The sequence below is a fragment of the Gadus macrocephalus genome, chromosome 4 (assembly GCF_031168955.1).
Source record: "Gadus macrocephalus chromosome 4, ASM3116895v1".
Classification (NCBI taxonomy): domain Eukaryota; kingdom Metazoa; phylum Chordata; class Actinopteri; order Gadiformes; family Gadidae; genus Gadus; species Gadus macrocephalus.
The window spans coordinates 28,594,775-28,616,019 of record NC_082385.1 but is presented as its reverse complement, the minus strand read 5'-3'; the positions used below and the strand labels follow the sequence as shown (position 1 = coordinate 28,616,019).

General features: G+C 43.9%; 2 protein-coding genes and 1 long non-coding RNA gene across 7 annotated transcripts in view; 2 read left to right on the top strand and 1 right to left on the bottom strand.

The window, feature by feature from the left end:
- Positions 1-21,245, top strand: part of LOC132455169 (NACHT, LRR and PYD domains-containing protein 12-like) — a 126,332-nt gene that overhangs the window by 25,394 nt on the left and 79,693 nt on the right. For 4 of the 5 annotated variants that reach the window (XM_060048924.1, XM_060048923.1, XM_060048926.1 and 1 more), the window contains exon 2: positions 6,483-6,579. In XM_060048924.1, the coding sequence (XP_059904907.1) occupies positions 6,497-6,579 (83 nt within the window). In that variant the 5' untranslated portion in view covers positions 6,483-6,496. Of the gene's footprint in view, positions 1-3,318; positions 3,334-6,482; positions 6,580-21,245 lie in introns of those variants that run through there. The other variant, XM_060048925.1, reaches the window with a different exon arrangement.
- LOC132455170 (NACHT, LRR and PYD domains-containing protein 6-like) overlaps positions 1-21,245 on the top strand; it is a 113,583-nt gene that overhangs the window by 86,569 nt on the left and 5,769 nt on the right. Inside the window, exons 10-16 of the mRNA XM_060048935.1 lie at positions 6,687-6,803; positions 7,655-7,765; positions 8,287-8,353; positions 8,527-8,755; positions 15,812-17,594; positions 19,068-19,238; positions 20,308-20,481. Coding sequence (XP_059904918.1) covers positions 6,687-6,803; positions 7,655-7,765; positions 8,287-8,353; positions 8,527-8,755; positions 15,812-17,594; positions 19,068-19,238; positions 20,308-20,481 — 2,652 coding nt within the window. The remainder of the gene's footprint in view (positions 1-6,686; positions 6,804-7,654; positions 7,766-8,286; positions 8,354-8,526; positions 8,756-15,811; positions 17,595-19,067; positions 19,239-20,307; positions 20,482-21,245) is intronic.
- LOC132455308 (uncharacterized) overlaps positions 1-21,245 on the bottom strand; it is a 29,453-nt gene that overhangs the window by 2,728 nt on the left and 5,480 nt on the right. The window lies entirely within an intron of this gene.

Sequence of the window (21,245 nt, the reverse complement as noted above, 5' to 3'; positions counted from 1 at the left end):
CCTTCAAGGTGGGTTTGTTAAAGCGTGTTCATCCCTTCACCACCGAGTGTTGGAGAATCCGTTGTGACATCAGCTCCATGGACTGGAACGGCCTTTTAAGACGGGGACCGGGATTCAGAAGGAGGAACTCCAGGGGGAGACGAGAGGACTCCTCGTCTCAACGACCAGAACACGACTTCAGTCTGTCACCAGAGAACCACGGAGCACACCCCAACGTTCCCCTCCAGGCATGGTGACGCCTCAGCCACAGCCCCTCCACCCCCTCAGCTGGAGGGGCACAGCTCCAGGTCATAAAGGGTCTTCGTCGGGGCCAGTCCAAGGTGGTTCTGATCTGAGGGAGCCATCTCCCAGGTCCAGCTGGCCCCGCCAATCACTGTTCAGCCTGAGAGAGGCTTCCATCTCGGGGGTTGGAGTGAACACCGTCCACAGAGAGCTTCACCTGGTCCAGCAGAGTCCTGGTCAGCCTGTTGCTGATGGAGGGTCCTGCTCCTCAAGAGCCTCCACCCTCCACTGGGGGGTCTCCTGAACCCATGACCTCGTCCTCACCTCCTCCCCAGAGTCCTCAGGCTAAAGCGGCGCGCTCTGTGAAGGCTTCTCCTTCAGGAGACCGCTGGACTGCAAAGACATGACCTCAGAGACGTTGAATCACCCGGGGACCCCTTCTGGAGACCCCCTGCATAACCCCTCCCCAGTGTGGGGCGCCACTGAAGAACGTTGTTCATCACTGACCTCTCTGGAGGCCCTGAAGGTTGTGCTCTGTCCTGGGTGTCCTGGAGGAGAGCTGGGCGTGGCTGGTGGGGTGGTGTTGGCATGAGGACGTGACCTGGCACGAGAGTTCTGCCTTGGATGGCTCTGTGGCATGTGGGTTTCCCATGAGATTGAAGGGGTACACATGTGAGCAGGGCTAGGGTTCCACCTGGTGGGTGTGTGTGTGTGTGTGTGTGTGTGTGGGGGGGGGGGGGTCCACCTGGCATGGGATTCTACATGTGTGTGCGGGGGGGTCCAACTGAGAAGTCACACCTCACATGGCAGTTGTCAAGGATAAAATCTAATAATGTTTACTTAAAGGGCAGAGTTTCCTGTGTTCTCATCAAGGAGAGAACGCATGAGGGGATCTCGGCTCCCTCGTGCCCGGGATACCCCCGGCACAAAGGTCAACGTTGGCTAACGCTAGGAACAAGTAGAGCGGCTAGACGATGCAAGGAATAGGAGACGGAGCTTACACGATGAAGGGGGAACAACATGATCGATGTTTCCATCCTACATCATGTGTGGAGCAGAGCTGATCCCAGCCTTTCTGTCACCTGTGCCACGGTGTAAGAAGTCCTCGCAGTAGGCAGTGTGTCGGACTTCAGCTGGCGCAGCTCTTGGGGCGGCGCGGGTTGATCTCCCCTTCAGGGGACTGCTCCTTGGGGAGCTCTCTGGAGGAACGCAGGCTGACTTCCATCCATTGGATCATTGTGTGTTATGTTTTATTGATTGCTGTATTATTGTTTGTATGTTATTGTACCGTTATTACCCAAATATCTCAACATAATTGTTATAAGTTAAAATAAAGTAAAAAATATAGAATAAAGATTCTGAAACCCTAAACCCTCAGAATACTGAGTGACATCACGTTACAAAGGTTGTAAACTGTGCTGGTTTGATGAGGCTAAAGGTGTGTGTTGTTGAACACCTGCCTGTAAAGGGTGCAGCAAGAATCCAACCCAACCAGATTAGATAGATTAGATTACATTAGGCTTCATTAATCCTTTTGGGATGACTTTCTCAAGGAAATTGATTGTCGAGTAGTTTACAGAAAGAAACACAACACAATATTAAATTATATACAATATAAGATAAACAATAAACTCTTAGATAACTATAAAAAGTAGAACAAAAAAGTAAACAGTAAAAAATATATAATATAATCACGGAAGAAAAGTGAAGGAAGAAAATAACCCTGCTATTATAGAAACATAAACGTTATAAATGATGACACTACATAGACTATAGTGGTCACTTTTTGTTTTCTCCTCAAAACCATGTATAACCTTTAATTCAATAACCACAGTTGCAGTCATGTAGAAATGTTTGAAGGATCCATGTTGATGACATTATAATCCATCGATTATATTTCTGTAAGTCTCTGCTCCTGAATAATGAATGACATGTAACAACATTGGTTTCCTAATTTTAATTTAAAAAAGTACACTTGACAGACTTCCAGCTCCGTCTGAAGACATGAGGTCACAGCAACATGACAGGGAGTTCAAACACAAACACATCAAAACACCCTCACCCACATGAAAGCCGATGTCTACATGAATGGGAGCCATGGAGGTATTCATGTGTTTAGTTCACATCACACTCATGGGACCATAACTGTGTTTATGGTTTAAAAAACTATTTCTGCACAAACAGTAGCAGGTGACCCTGATACATTCATGAGAATATCTCCCATCCAGATAGAATAACGTGAGTGTGTGTGTGTGTGTGTGTGTGTGTGTGTGTGTGTGTGTGTGTGTGTGTGTGTGTGTGTGTGTGTGTGTGTGTGTGTGTGTGTGTGTGTGTGTGTGTGTGTGTGTGTGTGTGTGTGTGGGTGTCTTGGCCCTTATCTGAATACCTGTCAGTAAAGGGTGTAACACAAGGAAGGAAAAAACAAAAGAAGAATTTAACCCAAGAAGATTCCATTGAGACTCATTCAAGAGAAACAAATAAAGAAAATCAACCTGCTTTTATAGAATCACTGGCCAGTACAACATGCTAACCCTTACTGAGTACTCTGAATACTCTACACTCTAAAGTATTCTGCACTCTACTCAGTACACTGCTCTTCTGAAAAGGGAAATCATCCATCGATTGTATAGATTCTACTGATTCATGCGTTCACACTGATGCAAATTCATATAATCAAGGTGGTGGTGTCTTTAAAGGATGGAGAAGGATTGTACATGGAGGTGTTCGGCAGACACAGAGCAGAGGAGGCCTTTTCTACGTGATGTGCTTCTATTCATGACGTTATCAGTCTCTTTATTGATAACACGGTATCTATGTTAGAATGTGTATCCGTGGAGAAGCAGCTGACTCAGTGACTGAGTGGCTCTACATGCTGGTTGAACCATCAAGTGTCTCTTGGTTTTTCTCTGAGCCTCTAAGCATTACAGATCTCTGTCCATCGTTCTTATTTTAATAAAGTTATTATTCTTGGATCAGCCGCCTGAGCATGTCAGTCTGGGAGGAGTTTGAACTGGGAGGGGGAACTGGTCCAACTGGTTGGTTCATCATTTCCTTGTTATGAGTCGGACGGTTTGCTGTGGCTCACTTCATCACAGCAGGAAGACGACTCAGGTACTGTCGTCCACTCTGATCCGTGATCGATCATAAATATGAATAACTTTGAATCATATTAATAGGGTGATGGTTAAAAATGTTAGTAAATTTATGGATGCATTGCTATTCGTCAAAATTGCTATTGAACAATTGTATAGATTCCTGCTCTGTAGAATGCTACGTGTTAGACTGTGGGCATTGGGGATCGAAACCCTTCCAGCCAGGACTCAAGCGTCAGGTTGAGGTTAATAAAGATAATGTCAACGTAAAGTCAAGGTTCAGGTTGAGGTTATATATGTTTTCCTCCGATGTAGGATTTGTTCTAGATTACAAGTGTCCTGTGGTGACTTTAAAGGTACTTAGGGCAGAATGGAGAGTTGTTATATTTGTGGGGCGGTATTATGATTACATTATTTGTGCGGGAAGACGGCCATCTTGGTTAGTGAAGGTGTTTAGACGTCATCTCGTACTGGGTCTTGTCCTCTGTGGGCCTGCCTCATTCTGCAGTAGTGTAGGCCTACTCTATATCTGAGAGCATCACTCATATGAGAGGGACATGACCTTCGAGGTGAATTAACTCTGACGTGACCGCCTCAACACATAGGTCACTGGTGACGGCTGGTTTGTGTTCTTCAGGTCAGCCAACCGCACTGACATCCTCTCACCAGCAGGTGGTGCTGCGGTGCTCCTTTTCGAGGGTTTCAAAACGGACCCTGTGTCAAATCATTTGGTTTACTACTCTCAAGACGTTTAATTATTCGTGTACACTTACAGTAAAATGTCCCACTTTACTACAGCTGGAGTCGAGTGAATCAGCTGCCTATAAGAGGTTAGTCTGGGAGGAGTATGAACTGAGAGGGGAACTGGTCCAACAGGAAGTAAACTAAGATACTGTAGTCCCCTCTTATCCGTGATAAATCATAAATATGAATAACTTTGTATCTTATCATTAGGTTGATCTTTTTTAAGATTCCTGCTCTACAGAATGCTACGGGTTAGACTGTGGGCATTGGGGATCGAACCCGGAACCTTCCAGCCTGGAGTCAATCGTCAGGTTGACTTAATAATGAGTTTCTCTTCTTGTGTCTCCTTATGTACTTGGGTGACTTTAAAGGTACTTGGGGCAGAATGAGCAGTTATTATATTTGCATTGCGGTATTATGATTATATTATTTAGACAGCAAGACGGCCATCTTGGTTAGTGAAGGTGTTTAAACGTCATCTTGTACTTGGTATTGTTCTCTGTGGGCCTTCATCATCTTTCAGTAGTGTAGGCCTACTCTATATCTGAGAGCATCACTTGTATAAGAGGGACATGACCTTCGAGGTGAATTTACTCTGCCGCGACCGCCTCAACATATAGGTCACTGGTGACGACTGGTCTGTGTTCTTCAGGTCAGCCAATCCCACTGGCATCCTCTCACCAGCAGGTGGTGCTGCAGTGCACCTTTTCGAGGGTTTCAAAACGGACGCTGTGTCAAATCAGTTGGTTTACTACTCTCAAGACGTTCAAATGATTCATGTACACTTGCAGTAAAATGTCCCACTTTACTACAACTGGAGTCGAATGAATCAGCTGCCTATAAGAGGTTCGTCTGGGAGGAGTATGAACTGAGAGGGGAACTGGTCGAACAGGAAGTAAACTAAGAGACTGTAGTCCACTCTTATCCGTGATAGATCATAAATATGAATAACTTTGTATCTTATCATTAGGTTGATCTTTTTTAAGATTCCTGCTCTACAGAATGCTACGGGTTAGACTGTGGGCATTGGGGATCGAACCCGGAACCTTCCAGCCTGGAGTCAATCGTCAGGTTGACTTAATAATGAGTTTCTCTTTTTGTGTCTCCTTATGTACTTGGGTGACTTTAAAGGTACTTGGGGCAGAATGAGCAGTTATTATATTTGCATTGCGGTATTATGATTATATTATTTAGACAGCAAGACGGCCATCTTGGTTAGTGAAGGTGTTTAAACGTCATCTTGTACTTGGTATTGTTCTCTGTGGGCCTTCATCATCTTTCAGTAGTGTAGGCCTACTCTATATCTGAGAGCATCACTTGTATAAGAGGGACATGACCTTCGAGGTGAATTTACTCTGCCGCGACCGCCTCAACATATAGGTCACTGGTGACGACTGGTCTGTGTTCTTCAGGTCAGCCAATCCCACTGACATCCTCTCACCAGCAGGCGGTGCTGCAGTGCACCTTTTCGAGGGTTTCAAAACGGACGCTGTGTCAAATCAGTTGGTTTACTACTCTCAAGACGTTCAAATGATTCATGTACACTTGCAGTAAAATGTCCCACTTTACTACAACTGGAGTCGAATGAATCAGCTGCCTATAAGAGGTTAGTCTGGGAGGAGTATGAACTGAGAGGGGAACTGGTCGAACAGGAAGTAAACTAAGAGACTGTAGTCCACTCTTATCCGTGATAGATCATAAATATGAATAACTTTGTATCTTATCATTAGGTTGATCTTTTTTAAGATTCCTGCTCTACAGAATGCTACGTGTTAGACTGTGGGCATTGGGAATCGAACCCGGAACCTTCCAGCCTGGAGTCAAGCGTCAGGTTGACGTTAATAATGACTTTTTTTTTCTTGTGTATTCTTGTGTCCTTGGGTGTCTTTAAAGCTACTTGGGACAGAATGTACAGTTGTTATATTTGCATTGCGGCATTATGATTATGTTTTTTAGACTGCAAGACGGCCATCTTGGTTAGTGAAGGTGTTTAGACGTCATCTTGTACTGGGTCTGGTTCTCTGCGAGCCTGCATCACAGATCTGGTTGTGATGTCATACCACATGAGGAAGTCCATACATGGTCCTGTCTTCAGAGTGGTTTAACCAGCACAGGGAGCGGTTGGTATCCGCACGGTGAACTTGATCCTATCAGTCACTTTTGAAGCCCTTTGAGACCTTGTGTGTGGAATGATGAATAGTTATTAAAGAGTGTATCAGACACTTCTGGGCAGAATCTCCACATCTTTCCCCTCGTTGAGAATGAGAGGGTCTATGAATCTGCGTCTAGGAAAGACCACGCTGCCTCTCGTCCAAAGAGACAGAGACAAAAGCCCCCTGGGACCGGAAATACACAGCTCATATAAAAGAAGAGAATAAACACTGAGTGGCCGTAGAAACCTTATGGAGTTGTGTTTGTGTCCAGGTCTCCAGTCTACTATGGATGAGGAGAGAGAGGAGGGGGGTCCTACCTCTAAGACCACTCTGTCTGGGGAACATGGCCGCCGGAGCAAAGCTAAGAGGTAAGAAGAGGATCTCTCTGTCTGTGACTGTTGTCCATCTCAGAGCTCAGCAGTGAAACATCATGACTCCATCATTAGTCTGAGTAACAGCTGTGTGTATGTTGAAGCCCAGAGCAGCAGCAGAGAGCAGACTCCCCTGGACCCAGCTGTGTCTCCATGAAGAGTGACCACTCTATGGGTATACCTGTTAGGTTTCAGGATGGAAATCAACCTATTGAGAAGAGGTGAGGACTTAGAGAGTGACCGGTCAGACATGGAGGGGGACTTCTTCAGCGAGGAGGATCGGGGGGGCGGAGGGGGGGGATGTTATGGTGGTAAAAGGCTGTGATTGGCCGCGTCACACTGTAAGCAAGAGCTGCCAAATTGTTTTGCACAAAGGTGACTCCGATCAGATGGATTTCTGGATTTCATCCAGAACAGCGGGAAAAGCACCAATCACATGCATCCGGTCCGTTCAATGATCTGATCTGGTTTGGGCCACTTTCATATGCGGTCCTAAATCAGATACAAGAGGGATCTCTCTCAATGCGACCTCAGGTTGAACAGTCGTATTGTAATTAAGGTGACTTTGACGTGATTCGTCTTATAGGCCACATATAAAATGCAACGTGAACAGCCCAACCAGAGCAATAAATCTGAACTGAGCATTAAGGCTTCCCTGATATTAACACGGTTCTGTCTTTGTTCTCTACTGTGTTTTGTCTGCATGACTGCCGTTCTGTGGTCAAGATAGACAATAAAACAGGGTCTAACATTTGGTCATTGTCGGTTCTTAATATAAGAGATGGAAAGGATAACATGTTTAAATAAGACTGACTTTGACAAAGCAGCAGTTTGATACATCAGTGTTGATCAAACAGATTTATAATTCTGTAACTGTAGTTTCAAGAATGAGGTTGCTCAGAAACAGTAATAACATCTCCGTAACAAGTATTAAGATCTTATCAAGATAATTAAGGACTTGGAAGCTTGAAACAAGCTAAATGCTCTCATGTTAAAACTGCCTTGTAAGAAGAATTATCTTGTCAACATAAAAACTGCAGTCTGAGTAAAAGCTGTGTTTGTTGTGTTGAAGCCCAGAGCAGCAGATGAGAGCAGAATCCCCTGGACCCAGCTGTGTCTCCATGAAGAGTGGCCACTCTCAACCTCCTGACCTGAAAGATGGACGCCCCTCCATAGAGGAGAGGTAGGAGTTTCAGACAATGAAAACGGACCGTGTCGTTGTTATCAGACTAAATCGATACTTATGTTTACAAGTCGGGAAAAATGCAATTGATTGTGTGTTTTTGTGTGTGTGTGTGTGTGTGTGTGTGTGTGTGTGTGTGTGTGTGTGTGTGTGTGTGTGTGTGTGTGTGTGTGTGTGTGTGTGTGTGTGTGTGTGTGTGTGTGTGTGTGTGTGTGTGTGAGTGAGTGATAATAAGCAAAGACCAAATGTAGATTCAGGATTCAGTTGATTAACTGTTCTTCGCACTGATTTCTCAAACTTCACTCAATAACTGCCTGGCTTGTAGCTGTGCACCTTTGGTCTCAGGTAGCACACACTGTCATCTCCTTCTCCACCTCTAGAGGGAGCCCTGACACAAGGAGTCACACGCTTTACTAAATGCAGTGATATAAAGTGTGTTAACAGAAGATAAAAACGATATCTATATATTTATAAATATAATAGATCCTCTGTGTGCGTGTGTGTGTGTGTGTTCTCTACAGACACCAGGAGAGGTCAAAGGCTACCAGTGCTCAGTCTGAACAGCAGCATCAAACAGAGCTGATCAAGGTGTGTAAATGACGCCCTTCAGCTCAACATGATCATTAGAAAGCATCTCTTGTGGTGCTCATAGTCTCCAGGCTTCCCTCTTTAGACCAGCGGGATGTGAATCCAGGACAGATGCTTCTGATGACCTCAGTGAGTTCAGAGTAAAGTTCTCCTTGATGTTTGTTCTGTTCCAGAGGGCTGAGGAGAACGCACACGCTTTCCTAGACAAGGAGCTGAAGAAGCTCTGGAGGGATCTCTTCACAGATTACCCACAATGCTCAGAGGGTCAGAGAGTGGAGGAGGAGGAGGAGGATGGTAAGAATGAGGAGCAGAGGAGGCGCGCCATAGAGGGAGTGGTGGACATCACAAAGCTCTGCCTGATGGAGATGAACCAGGAGGAACTGGCCGACACACTGTGGGGCGGTAAGAGACTCTTATTTTGAAGACAGAGGAGACAATTATTTTGAAGCGCAGAAGACTCTTATCTTGAAAACAATGAAAATGTATATTTAGAGTAGTATGAGACTCTTATTTGTTCTGTTCAGACTAAATAACATAATCAAATTTAGTGTTAAGAGATTTCTTCATTTATAATTCATCAATGTGGAGATATCTTTCTTCTTGGGGGTTTAATGGTTTGATCCAGATACGAACGGTTATTGTGGGTCGATCATGTTAAAGTGTTTGGTCCAGATATGTAGGGTTATTGTGGGGGTATCAGGTTAAATGGTTTGATCGTTATGCAGGGTTATTGTGGGGGTTTCATGTTAAATGGTTTGGTCCAGATATATAGGGTTATTGTGGTTCGATCAGGTTAATGGTTTGGTCCAGATATGTAGGGTTATTGTAGGAGTATCAGGTTAAATGATTTGATCCAGATATTCAGTGTTATTGTGGGGTATGAAGTTAAATGGTTTGATCCAGATATGAAAGGTTATGGTGCGTCCATCAGGATAAAGAATGGTAAACAATAAATGGCAAATCAACAGCAGAATAACTATAAGTGGAATAAGTGGAAGAGATGCATCACTATCTTGTTATAGGGGTGTGACGATACACTCAGCTCACGAGACGAGACGAGACACGATATTCAGTTCACGAGATCGAGACGAGACGAGATTTTAAGAAAACTACAATGACAAAATATATGACTGGACCAACAGACTTTTATTTAACCGAGTTGCACATGCATTTTGAAATGTTTTATTATAACTCTTAACATTCATGAAATTGAAACTAAAACTAAAATTTATAAAAGTTGAAGTAAAATAAATTAAATTAAATAATTCTCTTTTTTTTCAAGTCCAAACAATACTATGTGCAAAACCAAATCAAAGTTCTACTCCATCAATACAGAGTGCAAATAGTGCAAACAGAGTCTGACCAAGTATGTCACTGACAACTTGGTATTGTCCGTGTCTTATCAGTCACTCTACTACCATTCATAATTTCCGCCGGGTACCCAAAATGCTGCCAAATAAATCATTTAAAAGTGGAGGGGGCATCTTCGACGGTAATACAGGTATTTTCCGACGTCATTCTGGCTGCCTATGGCTGCTTCCCCTGCTTCCCCTCCTTCTCCTCCTCTTCTTCTTTTCCTTCTCCTTCATTAGGTTCTGGCAGGCTAGACGTATCAAAGGCGCATTACTGCCCCTACAGGCCACAAATAGAAGTTTGTATCGCTCAGAAATCTCGCGAGACAGATTTTTAATGCGACGGGTAATATCGTCGAGTTTAATCTCGCGAGATCCAACCCAGTCGCCAAGAAAAAACGTCGACGGTGTACGTTTCCATGAACACTGGAGACGTACTATTACAACGTAAAAACAGCGTGTTATACCTACAGTATCCACGCGTGCCGCTGTGGAGGCGGGTTTCGGGGTTTGGGTTTCACGGCTTTCGCGGCAAATTGTGGACACGATTGTTTAGGGGGGGGGGGGGGGGGGGGTAGACTGTTGTTGACCGGGGAGGGGGGGGGGAGACACGTTTGTTGAGGGGGGGACGACGACACGATTGTAGGGGGGGGGGGGGGGGGAACACGTTAGTTGAAGGACGACGACGACGACGACACGTTTGTTGAGGGGGGGGGAGACACGTTTGTAGGGGGGGGGGCACGCTCGACAACGAGAGTTGGTTTTTATTGAACGCTCGACAACGAGAGTTGGTTTTTATTGAACGAGACTTTAACACGGAACAGCTGCACGAAACGATGGTCACGTCACTCTCGGTGACGGTGTCGACAACAATGAACACACGAACAATGTTAATAGAACAACACACAACCACATAACATCCCGAACCCATCAACCCCACTTAATCCTAACAACAAAACAAGTTAACAAAAGCCCCATTTGTCAACTGACAACCCCAATTCCCAGGCTCCGGAACACGGCGTAGCTTATATTAATCTTTATTATCCGAATGGGAAATGCAATATTTTAGGACAGATACACCATTAAACGCGTTTCTAATGACATTTCTAGCGAGAAATGTACATTTTCCTTACATAATCTTCAGTCAGTGAATGTGTATGATCTTTATTAATCTTTATTATCTGAATGGGAAATGCAATATTTTAGGACCGATTCACCGTTAAACGTGTTTCTAATAACATTTCTAGCGAGAAATATACTTTTTACTTGCATAATCTTCAGTCAGTGATTGTGTCTGATGTTTAGTTTTATAGTTATTAGGATTTGATCGGATCGCTCGCATGTTTCAACGTCAGGTTGTTTGGCTGCTTTCGCTAAACTAGCAGCTCACGTGCTTCCTGCGTTTGTGTTATTAAACTGTTACTTTATGTAACTTTTAATGATATCATCTTGTTAGAAACACGTATATCTGAGAGGCAACCCAGTCGCCAAAAGCATTCGTTGACAGTGTACGTTTCGTGAACACTGGATTACGTCGCATTTCAACATAAAATAGCGTGTTATACACACACACACGCACGCACACACACACACACACACACACGCACACGCACGCACGCACAGACACACACACACACACACACACACACACACACACACACACACACACACACACACACACACACGCGCACACACACACACACACACACACACACACACACACACACACACACGCACACGGTGCATTTCGCTGCTAAAACAACAACAATAAAATATTCCCTCAAATATTATTACTAAAGAACCGTTTTCCAAAGAACGAAATGTAAACCAATGCATTCTGAATGGGAGTGTTTCTCCGATTTTTCCATGCTACACAGAACGAAATGTAAACCCATGCAAATAAAGACTTCATGGTCATAATAATTTAAATATCATTAATCTCCGTGTGTTGGGTGGTATTCTATTTTTTTCAACGGGGCTGCATCCAGTCACTTGACCGTCATGCTGCTATAGAGTGGCGAAGTCACGCCCCTTCCGGTAGGGCTCATGGGACCTATGAGATCGAAAAAAATGAATGGGTGTCAATGGAGAGAAAATAATTATTTTCTGGTCCCAGTCTTTATATGCCCTGGATTACACATATGTTGTTTGTGGATTTAAATGATAATTTTTCATGCAAAGAAAACTAAAAATGTTCGTGAAGAAGTTTGATAATTTTAGGTTTTATGTGAGGCCGCTTTGTGAACTACAGCTCTTCGCTGCTCTCGACGCATATGATATACGTCACCACACCCGCCCTTGGAACAGAGATGGCGATCTCTCTGCCCCACTTCACCGCTTTTTCCAAGGGGAGGATAAAAGCATCGAAAGAGGTGAAAACCATTATAAGTCGGGGCATGTGCAGAGTTTCAGTTATGCCGATGGGAAGATTGTCGGTCTTCTCCACGCCAGTCTCAGGGAGTTATTTGAAACAATTTATTCAATTAATATTTGTGAGAGGTCATTCCTTCTCCTGAGTTTGCTCCCTATTTATGTCTAGTGTACACCCCTACTGTCCAAAAGCATCCCCCCCCCCTCCCCATATGGATTTGGAGAGTTGTTGCCACGTCCCAGTGGTGGAAGTATCATATAATAGAGGCGAGAACATTTAAGTAAACTGTACCTTGGGGTCTCTTATATATCAAAGGGGGTTTCAAAGGACGCATTCGCTTCAACCTGTGGCTCCAGCCCTACAGGAAATGACTCAGCAAGTGCTCCATCTCGTTGCACCTGCACCCAGCGGCTCGCTTGCAAGATTTTGGCCTGAAGTTCTTCCCAGACCTATACCCTAACAGTCCAACATGCATATCTGAGAATCAGGCCTCTCTTCAATAATGACAAAATGTTATGAGAGAAATACAGATTCACTTTTTGTTATCTCATAAGCGGCGTGGTGCCGGCTCCTTTTGACCTTTTGACCCCAGACTACAAAGACGTGGCCACAGGCCAGCTGTGTCTACACACATTAAGCCACAAATGTACACCTCCATCCCGCAAAAAATGGGGCCTAGAAACTAACCTCTGTCTTATGTACATTGACTGTACTGTTGGAGGTCACGCCCCTTTTCCGGCCTTTTCGAGATAGCTAGGGATGCTAAAATGTTTACACACATTTCCCGGGGCCCCGAGAACGACATATCCAAGATTTGTAGTTCTAGCCCATAGAGAAAAAAAGTTTTCCCAAATGGACTGTCATTTGGACAAAGCCCCTTCAGAAGTGTTGCCTGCGAGACCTAATGGTTCAGAATGTGGTGGAAAAACAGTTTTTGAAATAGGAAGGTCCTACCGCCCTGAAATTTGAATACCATATTCTAGGGCCTAACTGGGACCCCCGCACCGAAACTTGGCCCGGTCGGACCCCGAGTGCAGGAAGGGGGGGCCTGGACTTTCATAATCTTCGCTCGATGAATGTAAAGGATGTTTGGTCGGATGTTATGACGAAGAATCATAATGTGAATGGGAATATTCTATTAATGTCTTGATATCATCTTTCGTCTCAACACTTCTGCTGCAGCCGCTTAAAGTCTCACTCCGAGAACCTTAAAATATGAATCAATCCATTAGAAGTATGAAAATATCTTCCCGGTCGTGCAACAGGGCAAACAAGGTGTCCTTTGACATCTATGTTTCGAGACGATTGCAACAGTGCCACACATGATCATATTTGAATATGTTTTGGGGTAGTAATTAGCTGTCGATTTTGGAGGCCTTTATCAATAATGACCAGCAATAGATTTGCTTCCCGATGGAGATTTTTGACAAATGACATGTTAATTAGCATCTACACGTTAAGCTGAGTCCAATGAGATCAAGCTCGCCCTCTTTCTACACCGAGATCATGTTCTAGACCTAGGTGTACCATGTAAAATACATGTTACCATTAGCTAGAGTGTCATGCTTGGTGTCATTGGACTCAGCTCAACGTGTAGATGCTAAATAACATGTCATTTGTCACAATTTTTTATCGGGAAGCAAATCAATAGCTGCTCATTATTGATTAAGGCCTCCAATTTCGACAGCTAATTACTACCATTAAACATGTTCGAATATGCTCATGTGTGGCACCGTTACAATCGCCTGGAAGCGTAGATGTTGAAGGACACCTTGTTCGTTCTCCTACGCCACCGGGAAGATATTTACATGCTTCTGATTGACTAATGAATTGATTCAGCTATTCCCCCAGAAGTCTGGGGTCAAAAGGTCAAAAGGAGACGGCACCAGCCCCGTTAAAAAAAATAGAATACCACCCAACACACTCAGGAGATTAATGATATTTAAATTATTATGACCATGAAGTCTTTATTTGCATGGGTTTACATTTCGTTCTGTGTAGCATGGAAAAATCGGAGAAACACTCCCATTCAGAATGCATTGGTTTACATTTCGTTCTTTGGAAAACGGTTCTTTAGTAATAATATTTGAGGGAATATTTTTTTGTTGTTGTTTTAGCAGCGAAATGCACCGTGTGCGTGTGTGTGTGTGTGTGTGTGTGTGTGTGTGTGTGTGTGTGTGTGTGTGTGTGTGTGTGTGTGTCTGTGTCTGTGTCTGTGCGTGCGTGTGCGTGTGTGTGTGTGTGCGTGCGTGTGTGTGTGTACAACACGCTATTTTATGTTGAAATGCGACGTAATCCAGTGTTCACGAAACGTACACTGTCAACGTATGCTTTTGGCGACTGGGTTGCCTCTCAGATATACGTGTTTCTAACAAGATGATATCATTAAAAGTTACATAAAGTAACAGTTTAATAACACAAACGCAGGAAGCACGTGAGCTGCTAGTTTAGCGAAAGCAGCCTAACAACCTGACGTTGAAACATGCAAGCGATCCGATCAAATCCTAATAACTATAAAACTAAAGATCAGACACAATCACTGACTGAAGATTATGCAAGTAAAAAGTATATTTCTCGCTAGAAACACGTTTAACGGTGAATCGGTCCTAAAATATTGCATTTCCCATTCAGATAATAAAGATTAATAAAGATCATACACATTCACTGACTGATGATTATGTAAGGAAAATGTACATTTCTCGCTAGAAATGTCATTAGAAACGCGTTTAATGGTGTATCTGTCCTAAAATATTGCATTTCCCATTCGGATAATAAAGATTAATATAAGCTACACCGTGTTCCGGAGCCGCGGGGGATTCTGGGAATTGGGGTTGTCAGTTGACAAATGGGGCTTTTGTTAACTTGTTTTGTTGTTAGGATCAAGTGGGGTTGATGGGTTCGGGATGTTATGTGGTTGTGTGTTGTTCTATTAACATTGTTCGTGTGTTCATTGTTGTCGACACCGTCACCGAGAGTGACGTGACCATCGTTTCGTGCAGCTGTTCCGTGTTGAAGTCTCGTTCAATAAAAACCAACTCTCGTTGTCGAGCGTTCAATAAAAACCAACTCTCGTTGTTGAGCGTGCCCCCCCCCCCCCTACAAACGTGTCTCCCCCCCCTCAACAAACGTGTCGTCGTCGTCCTCCCCCTTCAACTAACGTGATCCCCCCCCCCCCCCTACAATCGTGTCCCCCCCCCCCCCCCTCAACAAACGTGTCTCCCCCCCCCCCCTCCCCGGTCAACAACAGTCTACCTCCCCCCCCCCCCCCCTAAACAATCGTGTCCACAATTTGCCGCGAAAGCCGTGAAACCCAAACCCCGAAACCCGCCTCCACAGCGGCACGCGTGGATACTGTAGGTATAGCACGCTGTTTTTACGTTGTAATAGTACGTCTCCAGTGTTCATGGAAACGTACACGTCAACGTTTTTTCTTGGCGACTGGGTTGCGAGATCTCGTGGTACGAGATCTCGTCACACCCCTATATATCAGCATATGAAGTTAATTTCAACTGATTCACTATCATTGTTATTATCATTAGACCAATGATCTTTCTGTGTAAATAATAAACAAAAAAGAAAAAAATACGTATCCATTCCTTGTTACGACCCTCTTCTCGAACCACAAGTAATGAAGTCAGTAAATACTATGAAGTTGATCATTTTACAGGAAATATTAACATGCTTCAAGTGATTTCACCATCCACTATCTGATGTCTTCTGTTCATTCTCATGTAGGATCTGCTGCTGTTGAGTGCCAACATAAAATCAAGTCTCATTTGAAGAAGAAGTTAATGTGTGTGTCTGAGGGAATCCCGAAAGCAGGAAATCCAACGGGTCTGAATGACTTCTACACAGAGCTCTTCATCACAGAGAGAGGCAGTGGAGAGGTCAACAAGGAAGATGAGGTCAGACTGATTGAAACAGCTTCCAGGAAACCAGCCAAGGAAGAAACACCAATCAAATGTGAAGACATCTTTAAACCCTTACCTGGACAAGATCAACCAATCAGAACAATATTGACAACTGGAGTGGCCGGCATTGGTAAAACCATCGTAACACAAAAGTTCACTCTGGACTGGGCTGAAGGCAAAGCCAACCACGACATACACTTCACATTTCTCTTAACTTTCAGAGAGCTGAATTTACTGAAAGAGAAAGAGTATAGCTTGGTGGAACTTCTTCATCACTTCTTTATTGAGACCAAAGAAGCAGGAATCTGCAGATATGAACGGTTCAAAGTTCTCTTCATCTTGGATGGTCTGGATGAGTGTCGACTTCCTCTGGACTTCCAGAACAACCAGACCTGGACTGATGTCAAAGAGCCGTCCTCGGTGGACGTGCTGCTGACAAACCTCATCAGGGGCGACCTGCTTCCCTCCGCTCGCATCTGGATAACCACACGCCCTGCGGCAGCCAATCGGATCCCTGCTGAGTGTGTTGACATGGTGACAGAGGTGAGGGGGTTCACCGACCCACAGAAGGAGGAGTACTTCAGGAAGAGATTCAGAGAGGAGACGCTGGCCAACACAATCATCTCCCACATCAAGAAATCACGAAGCCTCCACATCATGTGTCACATCCCAGTCTTCTGTTGGATCTCTGCTACAGTTCTGGAGGACCTCTTCAAAACATCCCAGACAGAAGAGATGCCCAAGACCGTGACTCAGATGTACAGCTACTTCCTTTGGGTTCAGTCGATACAGGGGGACAGGAAGTACTATGGGAGAGCTGAAATGGATCCAAACTGGGGTCCAGAGAGCAGGGAGATTATTGTTTCTTTGGGAAAACTGGCTTTTAACCAGCTGGAGAAAGGCAACCTGATCTTCTACGAGGCAGACCTGGCAGAGTGTCACATCGATATCAAAGAAGCCTCAGTGTACTCAGGAGTGTTCACCCAGATCTTTAAAGAGGAGTGCGGGATGTACCAGGACAAGGTGTTCTGCTTTGTCCATCTGAGCCTCCAGGAGTTTCTGGCTGCCCTTTATGTCTTTCTGTCCTTCATCAACGACGATGTCAATCTGCTCTCAGAAGAACCACCCACCTCTGGGGAAGATAAACTCCTCCTCCTCTACCAGAGTGCTGTGGACAAGGCCTTACAGAGTGAGAACGGACAACTGGACTTGTTCCTCCGCTTCCTCCTGGGCCTCTCTCTGGAGACCAATCAGATTGTCCTACGAGGTCTGCTGGGACAGAGAAGAAGTACCTCACAGACCAATACAAAAACAGTGTCTTACATAAAGAAGAAGTTAGATGACGATCTCTCTCCAGAGAGAAGCATCAACCTGTTCCACTGTCTGAATGAGCTGAACGACCGTTCTCTAGTGAAGGACATCGAAAAGTCCCTGACATCAGGAAGTCTCTCCAGATACAAACTCTCTCCTGCTCAACTGTCAGCTGTGGCCTTCATCCTACTGACATCAGAAGAGGAGCTGGACGTGTTTGACCTGAAGAAATACTCTGCTTCAGAGAAGGGTCTCCTGAGGCTGCTGCCAGTGGTCAAAGCCTCTAAAACGTCTCTGTAGGTTCACTAAAAACATGTATCACAATACACACAACACAATATACCTTATAGTAGAATATAAAAGTTATGATGACATAGAAAACATCTTTCGAGGTTATCTTATAACGTGTATCTCAATATGCATAACGTTATATTGTGTAACAAGGTTGAAAAGTCAAACTCAAAAACTATTTATTATGAATTAAGAAATAAGGAAATAAAAAATGAATATTGTTTAATAATAGTTAAATACAGCTGTATTTAAATATGTAGCTATATGTATAAATAAGTATTGATATGGATAGATTCATAAATATACGTTTATTATTAATAACAGGTAACCCATCATTTTAAAACATTTTAACCGTGTTCACTACGTTTGGTTATATGGACACTGTTTGGGTTTAACCGTTAGGATGTGTTGATACAGAGACGTCCGGGTCATCTGGGGGAAGGGTGAGAGGTCACGAGTGAGAGGGAATAAGGAGAGAGAGGGAGGAGACAAAGGAGGAGAGTACTTAATCCTTTGTAGAGATAGCCCAGCTAAATGATATTTAAGCATTTACTTATTCGTTGTAACCAGTAGCGGCACCAAATAATTATGATTGCTGGAGCTACGGGGGCTAGATTGTTTATAGCAGAGGCTGATATATTTTGACGCAAAAAATATTACTACACACTACAACATGATACGAATCAACCAATCAAATCACACAACAAGCAGCAACGGTCATCAACACTTACACAAATGAAAAATATGATTTCATCGTTCAGTTTTGTTACATATAAGTCAGTTCGATGTCTTCATTAATGATATATTTAAATATATATATTATTATTATATTATTGTGGCGATCATGGCCGGCTTCACCACGTGCCGCATTTGATCCTGGGAGGGTCGGCGGCACCGAGGCAGTCGTGGTTGTGGGCGATAGGATGTGTGTTTCAGGTGTGTGTGTGTGTTTACATAAAGTCTCTCTCAGGGTAGTGTGGATAATGGGACACGAGAGTGTCAGACTCTTATAACAAAGGCTCCTGTCTGGTCGTTCCCGTGCTTCTCGCCACATTATTATTAAAAACATATTTTAAAATTGAATTAAATATTAGTCATAACAAAATGACTTGGGGTTTTGGGAGGGGGGGCTTGGCCTGTTTCAGGGGAGCTCAAGCCCCCGCTAGCCCCCTCCCCTTGTAACCGCCGCTGGTTGTAACCCTAATAAACAAAACATCTCTGTAGATGAACTATAGCATGTATTACAATACAACACAAAAAATACATAATACTTCAATAAAAAGTAAAATTTATTTACTATACGAGTCTCAAACACTGCAAAAAACTCCAATATTGAATAAACATAAAGATCTAATGTATAGATTAGTTAAATTAATAAGACATCGACTCAAATCAAAGATTTTCAACACAAGTCCTTCATTATGTTGAAATTAAAAGATCTAAGTAACTTTAACGTGTTCTGTTTATTGTGTGTTTAGGCTGAATGGCTGTCGTCTGTCAGAGAGATGCTGTGAAGCTCTGGCCTCAGTTCTCAGCTCCAGCTCTAGTCTGAGAGAGCTGGACCTGAGTACCAATGATCTGCAGGATTCAGGAGTGAAGCTGCTCTCTGCTGGACTGGGGAGTCCACACTGTACACTGGAAACTCTCAGGTCAGTTTCACTCAATGGTCAAACAGTTCCACCACAATTTCCACATCAGAGGACCAGTATTGATCTGCTGTGCCCCAGTATTGATCTGCTGTGCCCCAGTAAAATCTCCCGTTCGAGTTTTAACAAGGTCCATTTTTGTGTATACCCATACCGTTAACAACCCCCGTTTTGAGTCACTGGATCCACCCCCCCTCTGCGCTCCGGGACCTCCCACTTTACAAATTAACGTTATCTCTGATAGGGGGTCTGTTTCTGTTTTCACCACCAGCGCCGTGACATCTCTTTCCTCACCAACCAACTCTCCATCCTCCTCCTCCTCCTCCTCCTCCTCCTCCTCCTCCTCCTCCTCCTCCTCCTCCTCCTCAATCAAATATCTACTAATAATAACCGGCTGCTGATTGGATAATATACTCTAATTAGGATTCATCTTCTTCTCTGGGTCATCCTGAATAGTGTATTTCTTTTCATGCTCTTGAATAGCACTAGTGCTGCGGTGACATTTAAATGAAACTTTGCACAAAGTACAAACCAGTGTTTTAGTTTTCTGATTAAAGCAGAGTGTCTTCAGGGGAACTCAAGTGGGTCGTGTTTCCCAATAGAGCGATCAAGCTGGCGCTGCAAAACAGCCGCTATTTAACCCAGCACTGAACTAAACCTTGGCAGTCTGCGTGCATCGCAGCGCCATTACCACTCATCTTATCAAACACAGGACCTCAATCTCACTCTATTTGTGTTGCCATGACAGTAAAAGGTGTACCTTGGATTCAGTGTGTTAATGATGGTATAAGGTGTTTGTTTTATAGATTCCTATTCTATTCATAATCATGTAGTCAGACAGTAAGGTGGACTTTAGAGTAAAGTTTAATATTTTTTTCTTCTTAGAACTGAGTATTTTTATGGACATTTTTCAGAATTTGCTGAATCTTTAGTTTTCTGAATTCTAAATTAGTCATATTTAAAAAATCTACTGTATTGACATTTAGGTAAACTCATAAAACATTTCTAATAACAAATTTCAAATGCAAAATGAATCACAGTTCCTAACGTGTTCTGTTTATTGTGTGTGCAGCCTCAATGGCTGTCATCTGTCAGAGAGATGCTGTGAAGCTCTGGCCTCAGTTCTCAGCTCCAACTCCTCTAGTCTGAAAAAGCTGGACCTGAGTACCAATGATCTGCAGGATTCAGGAGTGAAGCTGCTCTCTGCTGGACTGGGGAGTCAACACTGTACACTGGAAACTCTCAGGTTAGTTTCACTCAATGGTCAAACAGTTCCACCACAATTTTCCCATCAGAGGACCAGTATTGATCTGCTGTGCCCCAGTATTGATCTGCTGTGCCCCAGTAAAATCTCACGTCTGAGTTTTAACAAGATCCATATTTGGCAGTGGATTAATTTAGATTGATATTAACGGTAAAACAATGGATTATTTTCGAATCCACAACGTCAAAGCAACATTGTTTAACCCAAAATACAAGCTGAGGCGCGCACCTTGCGGTCCGGGTCCGTACACCGCGGCGTGCACATTACTGTCGGTGCATGGCAGTGTGCATGTCTTAGCCGGTGCACTGCGGCGCGCACGCAGCAATCCGTTGATCATGGTTCATTTAATAGTCTCATATATAATTGCTGCTTGTGAAAACGATTGTTGCCATGTATTCTTTTATTTTACATTTCCCACCCATGGACGTTCTGTAAATAAAATAAACATTGCCCGGATGTACACACAGCGTTGTTTAGGTTTTTTTAGTCGGAGAAGCTACGTAGGCAGTGTATTCCGTTACCAACCCCCGTTTTGAGTCACTGGATCCACCCCCCCTCTGCGCTCCGGGACCTCCCACTTTACAAATTAACGTAAGCACTGATAGGGGGTCTGTTTCTGTTTTTACCACCAGCGCCGCGACATCTCTTTCCTCACTAACCAACTCTTTATCCTCCTCCTCCTCCTCCTCCTCCTCCTCCTCCTCCTCAATCAAATACCTACTTATAATAACCGGCTTCAGATTGGA